Genomic DNA, 18,411 nt, shown 5'->3' on the forward strand with positions numbered 1-18,411 from the left:
GGGGGGGCACTAGTAGCTGATTTTGTTATCCGTTACTGTAATCTGTTGCAATAACCATATAAATCTAATGCTTTAAAAATCCTTGTGGAGTGGCACCTGCCCCCCGCTGCGGACTCCCTTTAGTTCATCCCATGTTTGGGGGAGTCGATGTGCCCTCTGGAGTCTGAACATGCCCTTTGGAGGTCCACAAACAAGAATTTGACATCAAACATAACCTAATTTGATTCAGAAACTAAGCTTCAAGGAGGACACTAAACGTGTGATGAAGATCTTGTCACATTTGTATTGCAAATAATATTCAGAACTAATAGTCATGATCAACAATTAAATATATACCACAAATAGTCCGATAGAGAAGACTTACTTCCCTATCAGAGAAAAATGAACAACCGGGTTTATTGCTGCATCAAGAAAATTTGTGACATTCCCCAGCATTTGCATTTTGCACCATTTGTGATGCAGTGAAATTTGTGCGAGTCCTTGGCAGTCGGCGGTGTTTTTTTTTCTTCTCTCTCTCTCAAACCATCTGTGCTGGTATTGTTGTGCAAGCTACACAACATCCAGTTCTATAATTGTATGAATATAGGTGACTCAGTCAAGTCAATGATCTTAGGATGGATGGAAGAAGCTCTTTTCTTCTTGCGGAAGCGAATTACAGACTCAGAAGAGGGTGTCAACACATTTATTACCTCAACATCAGGGGGGAAATGAAGAGTTTTTGAGAACAATAATGGTGGATCCTTATTAGCAACTATAGAAGTAACCGGTGGTGGTTGCTTGGCTCCTTGGCGCAATTTATCCTCTTCAATCAACTCAAAGGAAGTTGTCGGCTCATCATTATTAGGTATCTTAGGAGTTGTTTGTCTTTGCTTGGTTGATTGGTCGAATTCTCCTCTACTCTCCTCAATCAACCCAACAGGATCTCTATCTTCGACAGTTTTTTCTGTATTAACCAAGCCAATGATACTAGAAGATGATGTCCTCGGAGGGGAATCAACAAGACGAAATGGCAGTCTATGATGTCTCGTTGGAGTTGTTTGTTTTCGCTTGGTTGATTGGTCGAATTCTCCATTACTCTCCTCAATCAATCCAAAGGGATCTCTATCTTTGGCTCTTTTTACTGTATTAACAAAGCCAGTGATACTAGAAGATGATGTCCTTGGAGGGGAATCAACAAGATGAAATGGTAGTCTATGATCTTCTTGTGGAGCTAATGGATACACCACTGGTTGTCTCAAACCATCATCATCAATCCATCTCGATTGATCATGAGCAGTCCCGACAATGCTACAGTGATGCTCTGATATGTCAGTCGGCCCATTTAGATCCCTATCACCATTTCTGTTTTCATCGTGTTCATCTTCCCAATACGGGTCAAAACCCGTGTAGCAGGGAAGTTCATCCATGGGAAAAACTTGAACTTTCATTTGTTTTGGCAAGCTTGGGCAGCCAGCAGAGTGCGTAGTGTATTTTGTAGAGAAGAAATTCACTGTGAGCTTCAAGCTGATGAAAGAAGGACCCATTTATAAATAAATCAAGTCCTTTACATAAGCAAATAAACGAGATTGAGAGAAGAGCAGTATGAAAAGCTTATAGCAGAGATATTTTACCTCTGCCAGGGCGGAAGTGTGAGCATCGTGTAGGCAAGCTTGATCTTATTGGCAATCCCAGAGAGGGACTTAAAATTTACAGCTGCCTTTCTCACAGCTAAGGACTCTGTTGGATGCTGCCACGCCCATTCAAACTGCAAATTCCGATTAAATTGAGTACTTCAGCATATGAGTATTAGATCATGAAGAAAAACTTATTCAGACCCATTTTACGAGAATTTTCTTGGGGCACAAATCCTCACAAGCAATAGGAGCTTACAAGTTGATGGCTGCTTAGATCACCATGAGGCATTCTTTTCATGGGACATTGCACTAGAAGTTCATTTTTCAAAGCTGACAACTTACTGCAAGTTCATATCCAAGGTATAATACTAATTCGACAATCTCAGCCACTCAAGCAGGACTTAGAATAGATATAGACAACCATCAGCAAAAAAAATTCCATCCATTGGAATGTTAGATTGTTATATCAAAATAAGTTTGTAAATATGACCCATCCAACATGAGACACCACTAACTAAATATCCACACATTGAATGTGAGGATCCAAAGATGGTGATCACTGAAGACAGGCTGAGAACCCAGTTCTTTTATACCAACTTGGCAACATCAAAACTTTCCAAATATAAATAAACAACTAAGGTAGAGGTAAAAATCAAAGCATTAGTGCCTCAAGATCTGAATTAGCTTCAGTATCGATCTCCCCTCGATCCGAGTTTTCCAATCATCCCAAATAACTACACAATTGAGTGACTTCGGCATTGGAGTGCTTTTGTAATTATACCCCCCATGGCACTTGGAGATCTTTGATTGAGGTGAAATCAAGAATGAAGCTATATATCATTGCCAATCTTGAGGCAAATTGAAGATTTTTTGCATCCACAAAAAAAATATAAATGGATTAAGATATATATAACCTGGAGTGCAGAAACATTTGTCGGGAAGCCGTATATGCATATTATCATTTCCCAAGGGCGTTTCGTCTTAGTCTTCCATGCTCCACACATTATTTCACCATTATGTTGTCTAATCCGACGACGAGGATTGATCGTAAACCTATAGAATAAGAAATTGCCAAAACCAATATTTTTTTTTAATTAATTAAAATCTTTTAAATTATTCATTTTTCTCTATGCATCATCAATGTATGAGTATGAGAGAGATAATCAATCTCTTATAAGTTGTAATCAAATGAAGTTGAAGATAAAATAATCCATCGATAGAGGTGGAACCCAGATATCAAATTGATCAGATAATCATACCCATTCTAAACACTAGTTCAAGGAATTCTCAAAAATGAATTGGGTCTCTCTATTTTTGCTTCTTTTTATTTTTATTTTTTCTCTTTCAATTAAGAGATCTGAATCAGTAAGAAGCCCTAAAATCAAAACCCTAAAAGTAGTAAAATTACTAAAGAGGGTACCCGATGTAGTTGTGACCTTTGAACCTAGGGTTCAAAGAGCAGAGGAGATAACAGGCGAAGAATCCTTTCTTTCCTTCTGCTTCTTCTTCTTCTTCTTCTCTATTGATTTCTTCATCTCCTTCTCCATGATTCGAAACTAGGGTTTCTGAATTTTGTTTTCTCTTTCTCATCTCTCTCACTTGAGCGACTCCTGAAACAGTTTTTCCTCTTTAATTGAGGGCACAATTCGACCGTTGAAGATCCTTTACAGAGCTGTCTGCATTTTAAATTGAGTATAGATTTTGTACTATCGGGAGTTGGATAGCTATCCCATACCCTTCTCCTTTGAACACCACATAACAACACTTTTGGTTCCTTGGACACCACCATTTTAATCATGGACTTTATGATCAAGCATGAGGTGTGGATTCCAAGTCCATCGAAAGGTTAAAAATCAATATGAATAAATGAATCAAGTTATTTAGGAGATATTGGAATCCAAAATAATTAGACAGATGGCACAAATAGGATATTGATAACTCGGTAGTTAATTACTTATTCTATTAACCGGAGTAGAAGATCCTTCTTGTTTCAATTTTCTTTTTTTCTTTTTTTTCTGCTATCAACGCCAAATGACGAGATAAGTCTAAAGTGGGTCGGGTTCCATTTGATCCGGATCCGACCTGATTGAATCACTTCATTCCAGACCATTCAACTTTATATATACATATAGGTCCGTTCAGCAACAAACATTTTGGCAAAACATTTTTCAAAAAACATGGGTTAGAGGGTTTGGAATGGGCTGATTTTTGGTGAGGATGATCTCCTCACCGTAGGAGATCATCCTCACCAAAAATCAGCCCATTCCAAAACTTCTAGCCCTAGTTTACAAGTTGAAAAATTGTGGACCGTCCATTTTTTGTAAACCATTTTTGATGAGGTTATAAGTTTTGGAATAAGCTGATTTTTGGTGATGATGATCTCCTCATCATAGAGATCATCCTCATCAAAAATCAGCCCATTCCAAAACCTCTAACCCATGTTTTGAAAAATATTTTGCCAAAATGTTTGTTGCTGAACATTTCCTATAAATATATATATATATATTATATATATATATATATATCTATGAGTAGCGTTCAATGGCCAACAGTTTGGCAAACATTTTGGCAAACACATTTTTCAAAACATGGGTTAGAGGTCTTGGAATGGGCTGATTTTTGGTGAGGATGATCTCTATGGTGAGGAGATCATCATCACCAAAAATCAGCCCATTCCAAAACTTCTAACCTCATCAAAAATAGTTTACAAAAAATGGACGGTTCACGATTTTTCAACTTGTAAAATGGGGCTAGAAGTTTTGGAATGAGCTGATTTTTGGTGAGGATGATCTCCTCACCGTAGAGATCATCCTCACCAAAAATCAGCCCATTCCAAGACCTCTAACCCATGTTTTGAAAAAGTGTTTGCCAAAATGTTTTGCCAAACTGTTGGCCACGGATAGGGACCCTATATATATATATGGGAAATGTTCAGCACCCTAAGTTTTACCACACACTTTAACAAACGTTTTTTTTCCTACATGGGTTAGAAGTTTTGGAATGAGCTGATTTTTGGTGAGGATGATCTCCTCATCATAGAGATCATCCTCACCAAAAATCAGCCCATTCCAAAACTTCTAACCCATGTAAGACAAAACACGTTTGTTAAATGTGTGTGGTAAAGCTTAGGGTGCTGAACGGGACCCTATATATATATAGGTATATAGGTCCCGTTCAGCACTAAACATTTTGGCCAACCATTTTTGTCCAACATGGGTTAGAAGTTTTGGAATGGGCTGGTTTTTGGTGATGATGATCCCCTCACCGTAGAGATCATCCTCACCAAAAATTAGTCCATTCCAAAACTTCTAACCCATGTTTTGAAAAATGTTTTGCCAAAATGTTTGGTGCAGAACATTTTCCATATATATATATATATATATATATATATATATATTTGAAAAAATTATTAAAATAGGGTTAATATTTTAATATTTGAAAAAATATATATATTTTTCAAAATTTACCAAAAACAAATTAAGTCGCTGGAATGTCCAACGTTTTAGTAACTCATTGGACTCTCCAACATTTTAATGAGTTAAAATTCATTACTTTACCAAAAATGAAAATGCCCTTGGAATGATTGATCAATATTTTAATAGTTTACTTTAACAAATAATTATAGAAGCACCCCATGAATTAATAAGGGCAATCCACACCATAGCTAAATTTTTTTGTCTTATATGACTTAAAAAATTCAGAAGGAACTGATTTTTGGTGAGGATGATCTCTATGATGAGATCATTCTCACAAAAATCAGCCCATTACGAAACTTCTAATCCTATCAAAACAGGTTTAAGAATCGTAAATCGTTCATTTTTTTATAAACCAATTTTGATGGGGTTAGAAGTTTTGGAATGGATTGATTTTTTGTGAGGATAATATCTTCATCATAGAGGACATCCTCACCAAAACTCTTATAATTTTTCTCTTTACAATCCTATGCCATTAGATCAAGTTTTTTTATGCCAAAAATTTATGTGACTAGGATCCAATCCAAGGTATGTTTACTAACAAATTAATTTAAAATTTCTAAGGTGAATCCCCATGCAAGGTTTGCTGGGTAATAAACTTAATAAAGTAAGGTTTGATAAGTAACAAAGTTAATTAAGTAAGGTTTCCTTGGAGTTGTCAGACCTGCAAGGGAATTTTTGTAATAAAAATGCAACAACTAGGTCTGTTGGGTAAATCTCTCTTACTATTAATAAAGAGTGCTGATATTCTAACTAAGAGGTCTTCACTTGGTTGATGTGTTATGGACATGGATCATAGATCTATTTCCTCGAGATACACAAATACACATCTTTTAGGGGGATTTGCATTTGTGTATCCTAAGGAAATAAATCAATGATTCCTTATCCATAACACATCAGTGCAGTATTGACAGAGTGAAGACATTTTTATTAGAATATCATAATTTTGTTGATAAATCCTCTAAAAGTTCACCATCAACTTTTTAGAATGATGTTTTGCCCCTTGAAGTAGAAAGAGAGTATCCTCACAGCCACATGACATAGTGCCCTCCATAAAAGGAGAAGGAGAGCTCCCATAATAGGGACTATTAAGTTCTCTTTCACCACCAATTCTCACAAAAGGTTCTTTTCTACTTTATTTTTTAGTTTTTTGTTGGATGAGTTAAGTGGTAGTAGAGCATAAACCACTTTGAGTTTGAATCATAAACAAATCGTGTTAGAAGATTTTTGTGGGCCTAACTATCACAATCTATAAAAGCTCACATTGTATTTGGCATAATAGTGATCACTAGGTAGCAATTATGTGATCGTGCAATGATGATGAATATGGTCCTAGCGCCAATAATTGTGATGGTGATAATAACGGCCACAATGTAATTGGTGGTGGTAATGGCCTCATGATGGTGCTGGTGGTGGGGGGTGTGTTGATAACTATCTTGAAAAATCATTTTTTCCCCCAAATTTCAGGGGTACTTTTGTCATAAGGAAAATTTTCACAAATTCACATATTTCCTATAATGTAATGATTTTCTAAAAACACCCCCCTTTCTCTCACTACACCCTTATCACAGAATAATAGATCATTTGCCTTGCGATACGCATAATGTACCCTGAGGCAAATAATCTGCGTGGTGAGGGCGGGGGTTTCATATTATCCAAACTTTCCAAAAAACTAAACAAATGAATTTCTTATATCAAAATAAATTTTTTTTTAAGAAAGAGAAAAAAGGTCAACATGGGAAATTATATTATTTTAAAAAAGTGGGGTTACTTTAGGGGCAATAATAGTAACTCAGAATCATGACCAACTGCTCTTTATCTCTTCTCTTCTCTTTGGGTCCTTAGATAGAGACCCGTTTGTCTTGACAACCTAATCAATTATGATCATTCATCTTTATAATGATCATTTTTTAAGGTTAATTTGGACAAAAACATGTGACCCCTAAGACTCTTAGCCCCCTACACCTTGATGGTTAATAGACCTATTTACCACTGTTTTTCTTTAGTCCCACTAGCGTTACTAAATTGGGTTTACCTTGTGGTGCCATCTACAAAATGATCTCACGCTACAAGAGGACAAAATTCTATGAATTTTGAAAATAATAATAATAATTTAATGTTGAATGTATTTTGTGGGAATTAGGTAGAAGTTCATTAGTTGTCCATTTTCAAAACCTTGGATCAAGTCTAAAAGATTTTTATTTTTATTTTTTGGATCTAAGTGGATTGCTAATGTGATTAATCCCTTCGAATAAAATAACCCTTAGTAAAGCTTAAAATCTAACTATATTAGTAAGGAAAAGGTTTTTTCTTTTTTAAAACACATGCAGGCTACACTGAAAAAAAAAAATAATAAATAAAATAAAACAAACTCCAACTAGTTTTAACGTAAGATTTCAACTCTTACTAAGAAGGGACATTAAGCTCACCTAGTGGCATCCAGAAAACATCCAATGCCACAGGATTGTAGAGGATAAAATTCTATGAATTTTGAAAAGAAAAAAATGAAAAAAAAATATTATTTTTCACTGTTAAATTTTAATTTTAAATTGAGAATTTCATGAAAGTTTTGTAGCCATACATTTTCAAAATATGGATCAAACCCAAAAAAAAAAAAATTGATTTTTTTTTATTATCATCAGTTTTTCCATGAAATCTAGAGGGCGAAGGCTGTGGTATGAAAATAGGATTTGGCTCAAGATTGCTCATATTCATTCCAGGGTTTCTCTGAATTTGAAAGTTATCACTTAGGAGGTTTCCATGCCAAGACTCAATCTAATCACGTCTGTAGCGTCTACCAATTTTGCCATATCCTCTTTCTTTTTGGTTTTGAGACTAGGATCCCATCGGGATGCCATCCCCTTCTTTCTTCCATTTATGTTAGAACCATTGAATTCAGTAGATAGTAGATATGAATTCCTATATCGAAAAAGTGTCTTTGTCTCCTCCTATTTGATTTCTTGTCTATCTACTCTCTATTGGAGTACTTGTATTTGATTGAATTAGGGATTATTAAGGTATTTGCAATTCAATATGGATGGATCTATACCACATATTTATGCCTCTCTTCCTCTATTTTTTCGTGCAATTCCTCTTCTTATTTTTACGCGAGATTTGAAATACTTGAACAGTCCAATCTTCTTCTTTTTTTTAACCCGCTATAATTAGAATATAATTATTCTACTATAAATTAGAAATTTAGAAGTTCGACTCTAATATAAATAGACTATAATATAAATAAGTGCTATAACTAATCCTTATAATAATTATATAATAATTATATTATTATTATATAATAATATTGTATTGAATAATATATTAATGATTTAGAATCATGTAAAATGAAAATAAATATTCAATATAGAAATTATAGAAATAGAAAAATTCAATTTATTTAAATCGAAAATGATATTATATATCATATAGTGTATCGGTATCTTAATTGTTATATTGTTATATATTCATTATGAATAGCTAAGATCCCGATAGTTCACTAAATTCCTCTGCACAACACAATTTCTATTATGTTAGCCCGCTTAACTCAGACGTCAGAGCATCACATTTGTAATGCAATGGCCATCGATTCAATCTCGATAGCCAGTTTTTATTGTTGCATTTTATTACTAAATTTCTTTGCACAACACAATTTCTGTTATGTGAGCCCACGTAGCTCAAACGTTAGAGCATCATATTTGTAATGCAATGGTCATCGATTCAATTTCGATAGTCAACTTTTATTGTTGCATTTTTATTACAAAACTCTCTTGAAGTAATGACAACTCCAAGGGAACATTATTTTATCAGGTTTGTTACCTAACAAACTTTAGAATGGACCCACATTCTTTTTAAAAGACTAAATACCTTCATTTTTTAAATCAAATACTAATTATATTATATATTCTCTCAACATCAATTTTCTCTCTCAAAATAATTATTGTGCCTATATAGATATATTGGCAATCCAACGCCATAACCAAATGAATTTCATGATAATATTTAAATAAATAAAAAAAATATTTTTAAGTTTGATTGTGGTTTTAGAACAGAATTGATGTTGAGGAGAGAGAGAGAGGAAGGGGGGGCCGGGGGGTTTGGAATATAATAGGTATTTGAATAATGAAATGAGGTATTATTAATATTTTAAAATGATGTGGGTCATACTCAAAGATTTGTTGGATAACAAACTTTGTAAAAAAAAATATGTAATTGTGAGATCTGCCCATTAAATCTTTATTAAAAAAATGATGATTTAGCCCCCCACCGCCCAAAAATCCAGGCTCCAACCCTGATTGCACCTAACAAAAGTCAAGAGAAAGTTGGCTTTAATTTTATGGGGTGGAGTTGATCGTAAGCGATAACATTGCGATCTTTTTGCCAAAAAATTTATGTTTTTAAACATCGAGTCAGAATAATTTTTCACCAACACGGTGAAATTGTTTGATTGCACCTAATCTTTTTCAAAAAGAATGTCGGTTCTTAGTTTTGGGGTGTGGAGTTACTCATGAGAGACTAACATTGAGATCTTTCTGCCAAGAATTTCTTTTTTCAACATTGACTGGGAGCATTTTTTTTGCCAAGAAGGCAAAATCAGTTTCCCAATAAACAATTGTCCCGTGATATTGCACACGATACTGTAAATCGCATTTAGAAAAAAAAAAAATATATATATATATATATAAGCGGTTCGGCAGCCCTAAAGTTTGCCAAGTTTGGTGCCAAACATTTTTTGTAAATCACTTTTGATGGGACTAGAAGTTTTGGAATAGGCTGATTTTTTGTGAGAATGATCTCTTGAAGAGATCATCCTCACAAAAAATCAGCTCATTTTGAAACTTCTAACCCTAGTTTACAAGTTGAAGAATCGTGGTCCAATTTTTGTAAATCACTTTTGATGGGGTTAGAAGTTTTGGAATAGGCTGATTCTTGGTGAGGATGATTTCCTCATCATAGAGATCTTCCTCACAAAAAATCAGCTCATTCCAAAGCTTCTGACCCATATTTTGAAAAATGTTTGGCACCAAACTTGGCAAACTTTAGGGCTGCTGAACCGTCCCCATATATATATATATATATTGTTGTTGGTATTGGTATTGTATCTAAAAAACTCTGCCCAAGAAAGTACTGTAGACACCCTATTTTGCACTGGCGTAACCAAAAAAACGTCATCCCCTAGATCTTGTAATCTCCGATGATGTATGAGTATGTATGTGTTTCTACGACAATCTTGGGTGTATGAGGATGTTATGACAAATACAAAGGCGAAAGAAATTTCTTTTTTTCTTTCTCTTTTTGTCTGAGACATCGCTTCCAAACAAACATAATTTAGTGATCATTTATTGGAATTGCTACTATAATTTATCATTGAAAAGCTAATGAAAAATCTTAAAAATTAATTTCTTGTCAATTCACAGAATAAGGACCAATCCATTTTGAAATGATTTTAACTTGGTTGCAAGCTTAGTACGTCACATTCCTTTATCTGGGCTTGGGAATGGGAATGCAAGCAGAGCTCGAGCGTGCAGAGTATGTTTTGACATAATTTTACACCACCTGTTGGATGCAAACCACTCTTTCATCACAACTTGGGAATGGAGAGTAAAAGTGAAACTTGAACCGACAGAAGGATGTTTTTCTTTAATTTCATCTGCCAAAAACTATAAAAGATCTATCGGGCATACTCTGTTACTGGAGACGGGTAAGGTTGGATAAGAACACATTCAAGCAACACAAATTAGGGCATCCCCACTGCCCTCCCTCTTAATGGAGCTAGATAAGATGGAAGGTATTAGGGTTTAGTATCTCTCTCAATAAATTTTCCTTCATTGATAATCCTTGAAGAACTAGTATTGACAATCCAAAGAAACCTTACAAATTACACATCCACTAAGTCACATACATCTCAACTGAATAATGCATAGAAATAAAGTCCTTACCACACATGGTCTCCAGTGAGAATAGTATTAGATGAGTGATTTAGTTGTTCTTCAAAGATTAATCAACTCTCTAAGATTCACAGTGACACAAATAGAAATTGATACAACTACTTTAAGCAATCGGAAGAGGGAGATCTATGGAACTTCAGATTAATTTCCCCTCGTCACTGGTCATCGTTAATAAGCGGAGATCAGTCCTCAAATTTCCTATCAAGGTGATGCTCATGCTTCAAAATCTTGTTTCCATTCCCGTCTTGCTTCCTCAATATCACCTTGATCCTTCACCCAACGATCAATTCCATGGTTCCATCAAGATATCACATATATAGAAGTCATTTTTATGATCGTTTCTAAATCATGATCTTATATTTTGGGGATGAAACGCTAACTAAATGAGTTTATTTTTCGTGTTTTGATGTATTGAAATTCTCTATAAGTATATCCCACAAATTCCTCAGGCACTCACACGCCAACTTATCTCTCTTGGGTCATCCTCACTGGATTCGTATCCTTTCACACTATTCCCTTTTCAAACATCATCAAATCCCCAAGGATTTCTAGTCGGACTAGACGAATTTAGTCAGATTTTTAATCACCCTCTGTTCACTTAAAGAAGAACCCTGGATCCCTTTCCCAACTTCTGTTTCATCTTTGGTAGCATCCTGCTATACAGAGTTGGAAAAAAAATCAACCAATTTTAATCCAAAATTGTTTGATTCTTATAGGAACTGTGAGGATAATCCAATTCATTCAAATATCAAAGAGAGGTGGCAACCCATGATACCAAGAAAAACTAATCACATTCCTATCTAATTCTTCAAGTTTTCCCAACCTAGTGTCTTACCTAAAGACTGCTATGTTTTGCTCCCTTGACAAAGTTACACTTGTAAATTAGCATAACATATTCTAGGGGATTCCACAAATAAGTTAATCCCACCCCAAAAAAGCAAAATATTCAAAAAGGAAAAAAGAAAAAGAAAATTAAAATTGATGAAAATGAAAAAAAAAAAAAACAAAAAAAAAACATCTTGATCTTCAAGATAATCTTCTCAACAACTTCCTTCATCCCGTCAAAATTCTTTCTTACAAAAAGCCCCAACAAATACAAAATAACAGCAAAAAAAAAAAAATGTTCCAACCAAAGAAAGAAAATGTAGTGAATCTCAAGCTTTTGAAAATATCCAACAGTCTTAGGAAAAACCAAAAAAATACCAAAGAGATGAGTTGGAGGAAAGAACACTACACCCCCTAAGAAAGCTTTAGAGTGGAGAAGCAAAACACCATCACCTTCTCCAAAGCTTTGAAGATCTTATTTACGTATCGCACCAAATAGAATAAAACAAATCAAAACCTTATCTCAGTAATCAGGGATTAGTTGAATGAATTATATACCTATGATCAATTTTATCTAAAGCCATGACTTTTGTTAATTGAAGTATTGTTATACATGCTATCATGAATTCAAGATCCCTTTGTTTTTTAACCGTACATAAGTATCTCAACACCTTAATATCTGATACATGTAACTTCAGAATATTTTATTACTTGATTGCCCAATATTTTTGGACAGGGCGTGGGCTTGAAGTTCTAAGCCCCTCAAGGGTTTTGACCAAGGTACTCTGTTTTGGATTTGTCCCAAGTAGATCTTGACTTGCTGCGACCTTGACACCCATTGACACCCCTAAGCATCTTCAATTTCTACATCTTTATGGACAATAAAACCAACTTCATTGGCTGTGTCTTAATTTGATTTAGTTTAAAGACCTTGGAATTGAAGAAACTCTCCACATTTTGAAATTTTCATTTACCCCCTCTCAAATCTCATCAACTAACACCACATCATCTGCAAATAACATATACAAAGGGACCCTCTCTTGAAATAAGTAGTTACTTATCTACAAATAGAGCAAAGGGATATAGACTCTGTTGAGTGTAAATTTTCCTCCAGTCTCAGGTGAGTCATACCCCAGTTAAGCCCCGTGACCATCTTAAATTCATAGTTCTCCCCTTCTCCAACAGATCAGTCTTTCGGAGTAGTTGGTTGGCTAACATGGTATTTGAGCGCTGGTTCATATAGGTCACGGGTTTGAATCTATCCACCCTTATGGGTGAGGGGGAGCATTAAGTGTACATTTTCCTCCACTCTCGGGTGAGTCATACCCCAGTGAAGACCCGTGACCCTCTTATATTCATAGTTCTCCCCTTCTCCAACAGATCGGTCTTTTGGAGTAGTTGGTTGGCTAACATGGTATTAGAGCACTAGTCCATACAAGTCACAGGTTTGAATCATTCTAACCTTATGGGTGAGGAGCGTTGAGTGTACATTTTCCTCCAGTCTCGGGTGAGTCATACCCCAGTTAAGCGTCGTGACCCTCTTGTATTCATAGTTCTCCCCTTCTCCAACAGATCGATCTTTTGGAGTAGTTGGTTGGCTAACATGGTATTAGAGCGCTGGTTCGTATAAGTCACGAGTTTGAATCTTTCCACCCTTGTGGGTAAGGGGGAGCGTTGAGTGTACATTTTCCTCCAATCTCGGGTGAGTCATGCCCCAGTTAAGCCCCACGATCCTCTTATATTCATAATTCTCCCCTTCTCCAATAGATCGGTCTTTTGGAGTAGTTGGTTGGCTAACATGGTATTAGAGTGCTGGTTCATATAAGTCACGGGTTTGAATCTTTCCACCCTTATAGGTGAGGGGGAGCATTGAGTGTACATTTTCCTCCACTCTCGGGTGAGTCATACCGCAATTAAGCCCCGTGACTCTTATATTCATAGTTCCCCCTTTCTCCAACAGATCGGTTTTTTGGAGTAGTTGGTTGGCTAACATGGTATTAGAGTGCTAGTTTGTATAAGTCACGGGTTTGAATCTTTCCACCTTTATGGGTGAGGGGGAGCGTTGAGTGTATATTTTCCTCCAGTCTCGGGTGAGTCATACCCTAGTTAAGCCCTACGACCCTCTTATATTCATAGTTCTCCCCTTTTCCAATAGATTGATCTTTTGGAGTAGTTGGTTGGCTAATATGGTATTAGAGTGCAGGTTCGTATAAGTCACGGGTTTGAATCTTTCCACCCTTATGGGTGAGGGGGAGGGTTGAGTGTACATTTTCCTCCACTCTTGGGCCCAGTTAAGCCCCATGACCCTCTTATATTCATAGTTCTTCCCTTCTCCAACAGATCGATCTTTTGGAGTATTTGGTCAACTAACATGGTATTAGAGCGCTAGTTCATATTGGTCACAGGTTTGAATCTTTCCACCCTTACGGGTGAGGAGGAGGGTTGTGTGTACATTTTCCTCCAGTCTCGAGTGAGCCATACCCCAGTTAAGCCCCGTGACCTTCTTATATTCATAGTTCTCCCCTTCTCCAACAGATCAGTCTTTTGGAGTAGTTGGTTGACTAACATGGTATTAGAGCGCTTGTTGGTATAGGTCACGAGTTTGAATCTTTCCAACCTTATGAGTGAGGGAGAGTGTTGAATGTACATTTTCCTCCACTCTCGGGTGAGTCATACCCCAGTTAATCCCCGTGACCCTCTTATATTCATAGTTCTCCCCTTCTCCAACATATTGGTCTTTTGGGGTAGTTGGTTGGCTAACATGGTATTAGAGCACTGGTTCGTATAGGTCACAAGTTTGAATCTTTCCAGCCTTATGGGTGAGGGGGAGCGTTGAGTGTATATTTTCCACCAGTCTCGAGTGAGTCATACCCCAGTTAAGCCCTGTGACCCTCATATATTCATAGTTGTCCCCTTCTCCAATAGATTGGTCTTTTGAAGTAGTTGATTGGTTAACAGACTCCTGGTCAATTCTTAGTTTAAACCAACTCATTCATCTCATCACCTATTATTATGATACTAGTCACAGATACCCATGCATGTTCTTACCGAAGTCATTATATCCACTTGAGTAGTGCTTTTTAACTCCATTGCTAATCCTAAGCCAAGACAAATGTGGGTTCTAGGGCTTAAAATGGATCGGATTTTATCCGATTTTGGCTTTTTCAAGTATATCCAAATTAAATTATGGGTCGGATATGGGTTGATGTCCCTTGACTCGAGTCAGATACGGTATAGTCCCATCCTTATATCCGCCCATATCCGAATGATATATTATTTTGTATGTTATATTTTTATATTTTTTAATCTATGATTCATCAACAAATAAGTATTAGGTGTAGTGGTCAAAGCTTCTTTTCAAAAGGAGAGAGATCTTGAGTTCAAAAAAATTTAAGCCACATTTTTTAATAAATTACTTTGTAATGATTTGAAATTATCCGACCCGACAGACCCGAATCAATTAATTCGGTCGGATCGAATCCAGATATGGGTTTAATTAAAGTTATAAAAAAAAAAATCAGATATGGTTAGAGTTAGTAGGATCAGAGTCAGATCCAGATTTGGACACGAATTAAAAAATCGGATATGGATATGGGTAGACACATATCCGGCCTGAACCTGACCCGTTGTAAGCCCTAGTGGGTTCTCATGTTGGAAACTATTTTATTTACATGAATTTCAAATTATAAAATATATATATAAAGCATTAAAAATGGCTCAAATATAGGGCAATGGTGTTTCTACTCTTGTCTCGAATGCTTCTATGGACGAGTTAATGGACGATTCAAATAAGCACAAAAAAACTTATAATTTAGTTTATTCCGATACTTCTCCCTAAAAAAAGATTCATTTTGAGGAGGAAATTTTACTTCTTTTTTTTTTATCTAAAACACAAACCTGCGGTTGAAAAATGTAAGGAAAAAAGACAAGGAAATCCAACAATTCACAAATTTTCCAGTAAATGTTGAAGAACAAAACGTGATGAACTACATACAAACACCATTACAGAATCCAAATCCATGTGAGTTGATTCCACAACCCTAATGTCTAACATACAACTTCGTCACCCAAATAAGTATTTCTGTTTATTAACAATTACAACAAACATATATAATCATCACGAACAAAACCAGAAACAAACCTAAAGCAGAGATCATGACTGCTTCGAAGACGTAAAATGCCTCCACAAGTACCTTCCGCTCGCCATGTCAACGCAAGTCCAGAATCCCGAACCAATTGCAGAGCAAACCTTAAAAGAAAAATGCAGAGGAGATCTAAGCTTTAAAATCGAACAAAATTTTCAAAAAACTCGTAAAGAAACGAAACCCTAGATAGATTTCGGTACCTTTGTGGATCGAGGGACCGATGGTTCTGATTCGTCAAGAGAGTTGATCGAATCGTCTTGAGTCTCGGGTTGAGATTTAAGGTTCTTTAAAAGGAAGAATCCAGCAAGAGTAGCAGAAATGAAAAGTAAGATCAGCCTCAGGGGCACATTTTCAAGGAATTTGCAGACAGAGAGAGAGAGAGAAAGAGAGGCCAAAAAATGGTGGGAGAAGTGGTGGTTGAGGTTTTGTTAGATTGGTTTCAGATTTAGAGATGCAGATGATTGGTCTTAGGTTTGACTTTTGAGGACAGCTGTGGTCCAGCTGAGATGGACGAAATCAGTTTCTTTGAGGAGTACATATGTGGCAGTACACAAAGTGCAGCCGGACCAGTTGACGATCCCAAGTTGCATTTATTATTGATGATGGTTTTTAATAACAGAATTTCTATAGCACGCCAATTTTTTCTTATAGAACATCGACTCTTTTCTTATAGCACACCAATAATTTTTCCTAGTTGATTTTAAAATAAAAAGAATTTAATTTCTAACATTGAATGGATGGAGTTAGATTTTGGGACGAGAGAGAGGAGCATCAAAGAACAATGTTTTTTTTACTTTATTAGAAGGGTATCTGGGCAGCTTGCGCAAACCAACTATTCCCTCCTTCCCGAACAAGACTTGCGAAACAAGATTTTAATCCTGCGATCTGTGGCCACTGATATTAATAGTCGGTGGGAATCGAACTTAAGACCACAGGGAGAGCACACCCCTTTGACCCTAAAGTGCTACCACTCAGCCACCCATCTAGTGGTGATCAAAGAACAATGTTCCCCTTCCCCTTTTGGTATAATTTTATTTTACTTAACCAAAGACAAAATGGTATATCACATTGAAAATATTAAAAATAATATATCTTGAGAGCTTCTATTGCTACACCAACTTTAGGAAGAACATCACTGAAGAAGGGATTTTTCCCCAACATGGGCAACTTATGTCTAAATTTTGGTTTTAGTATTCTGTTCATTTAATTCCCAAACATATGTATTTTGACTGAATTCATCAATTTTATAATCAATGAATTCATTGATATATCTACGAATTCGTAGATATTAAAAGTGATGAACTCACGAGTCCGTAAGTCATAAAAGTGACGAATGTATGTTTTGGGAAATAAAATGAACATTGTATCAAACTCGAAATTTAATCATATTTAGTGCACGAAATGGGGATTCAACCAATGAAAAATGGGGTGCTCTTGGTAAAAGTTGGAGTGGCAATACAATCTCTCTAATTTTATTTGAGAGATTATTGGGTAGACCTATCTGTTGTAATTTTATTACAAAATCTACCTTACCATATCAACTTTGTTACCTTCATAAACCTTACTTTATGAATCACGTTACCACGACTAACTTAATAAGATTTCAAATCTTACTAAGGATCATAGACCCACATGGATAATCAAATTAGCAATTCAACAACATAGCCTTCTAGATTTCATGGAAAAACTCAAATTCAACAAAAAAAATTTAATATATATATTCTTTGAGCTTGATAGTAAATGCTGAAAATGGATGCATATCAAACTCCCAAATTTAAAATAAAATTCAACAGTGAAATTTTTTATTTTTTTTTTCAAATTCTTTTTTAAACTTTTTAGAATTTGTCATTTATAATCTTGTACGTCAAATCATGTTTTTGGATGCCACAAATTGATGTGGTTTGAATCCGATCCAAGGTATGATAAGTAACAAATTAACCTCAAAAAATTAGAAATTTATAACGTGGATCCTGCTCTAGGGTTTGCTTGGTAACGAATTTGATAAGACTTTTTAATACATGCCCTTGACGCATTTGCTCACAGGCCAACAAATGTTTGACATTTAGTGCGTATGACATCAACAATAAAGATATTTTCTCTCTTGCTCGTTGCCCACATATTTATTTTTTTAGATTTGAAATGTTACAAAGGGCCGTTGGGTCCACATTGATTATCACGTTTACAAACCAACAACACAACATTTTAGATTTCATGAAAATATCCATACACAAAAAAATATATATATGTATATTAAAAAAATGTTATTTTTCAAGCTTGATCCAAGGTATTGAAAATAAACGGCCAGCAAATACCCAAATTTAAAATATAATTCATCGATGAAAAATAACTATTTTTTTAATTTCTTTTTTTAAAATTCGTATAATTTTGTCCTCTACAACTCCATTGCATGAGC

The 18,411-nt window shown here is 35.5% G+C and overlaps 1 protein-coding gene and 1 long non-coding RNA gene across 3 annotated transcripts; both read right to left on the minus strand.

The window, feature by feature from the left end:
* Positions 1 to 458: 458 nt before the first annotated feature.
* On the minus strand, positions 459 to 3,273 carry LOC147397120 (Excinuclease ABC, C subunit, N-terminal). 2 transcript variants are annotated; one of them, XM_086452598.1, is made up of 4 exons: positions 3,034 to 3,273; positions 2,528 to 2,666; positions 1,611 to 1,744; positions 459 to 1,503 (listed from the first exon to the last, which is right to left on the minus strand). In XM_086452598.1, exons 1-4 carry the CDS (start codon positions 3,201 to 3,203, stop codon positions 567 to 569), a joined length of 1,380 nt encoding a protein of 459 aa, XP_086308724.1. In that variant the 5' UTR covers positions 3,204 to 3,273; the 3' UTR covers positions 459 to 566. The 2 variants fall into 2 exon arrangements, with proteins under 2 accessions (XP_086308724.1, XP_086308725.1); XM_086452599.1 differs by lacking the exons at positions 2,528 to 2,666; positions 3,034 to 3,273 and adding an exon at positions 1,870 to 2,500.
* Positions 3,274 to 15,787: 12,514 nt separating this feature from the next.
* On the minus strand, positions 15,788 to 16,915 carry LOC147397121 (uncharacterized). Its single transcript, XR_015181203.1, has 2 exons — positions 16,199 to 16,915; positions 15,788 to 16,102 (listed from the first exon to the last, which is right to left on the minus strand). It is a non-coding gene; the product is annotated as an uncharacterized LOC147397121 (long non-coding RNA).
* Positions 16,916 to 18,411: the final 1,496 nt, after the last annotated feature.

Source organism: Akebia trifoliata, chromosome 8 (genome assembly GCF_017979445.1).
Source record: "Akebia trifoliata isolate Shusen 1 chromosome 8, ASM1797944v1, whole genome shotgun sequence".
Taxonomy (NCBI): Eukaryota; Viridiplantae; Streptophyta; class Magnoliopsida; order Ranunculales; family Lardizabalaceae; genus Akebia; species Akebia trifoliata.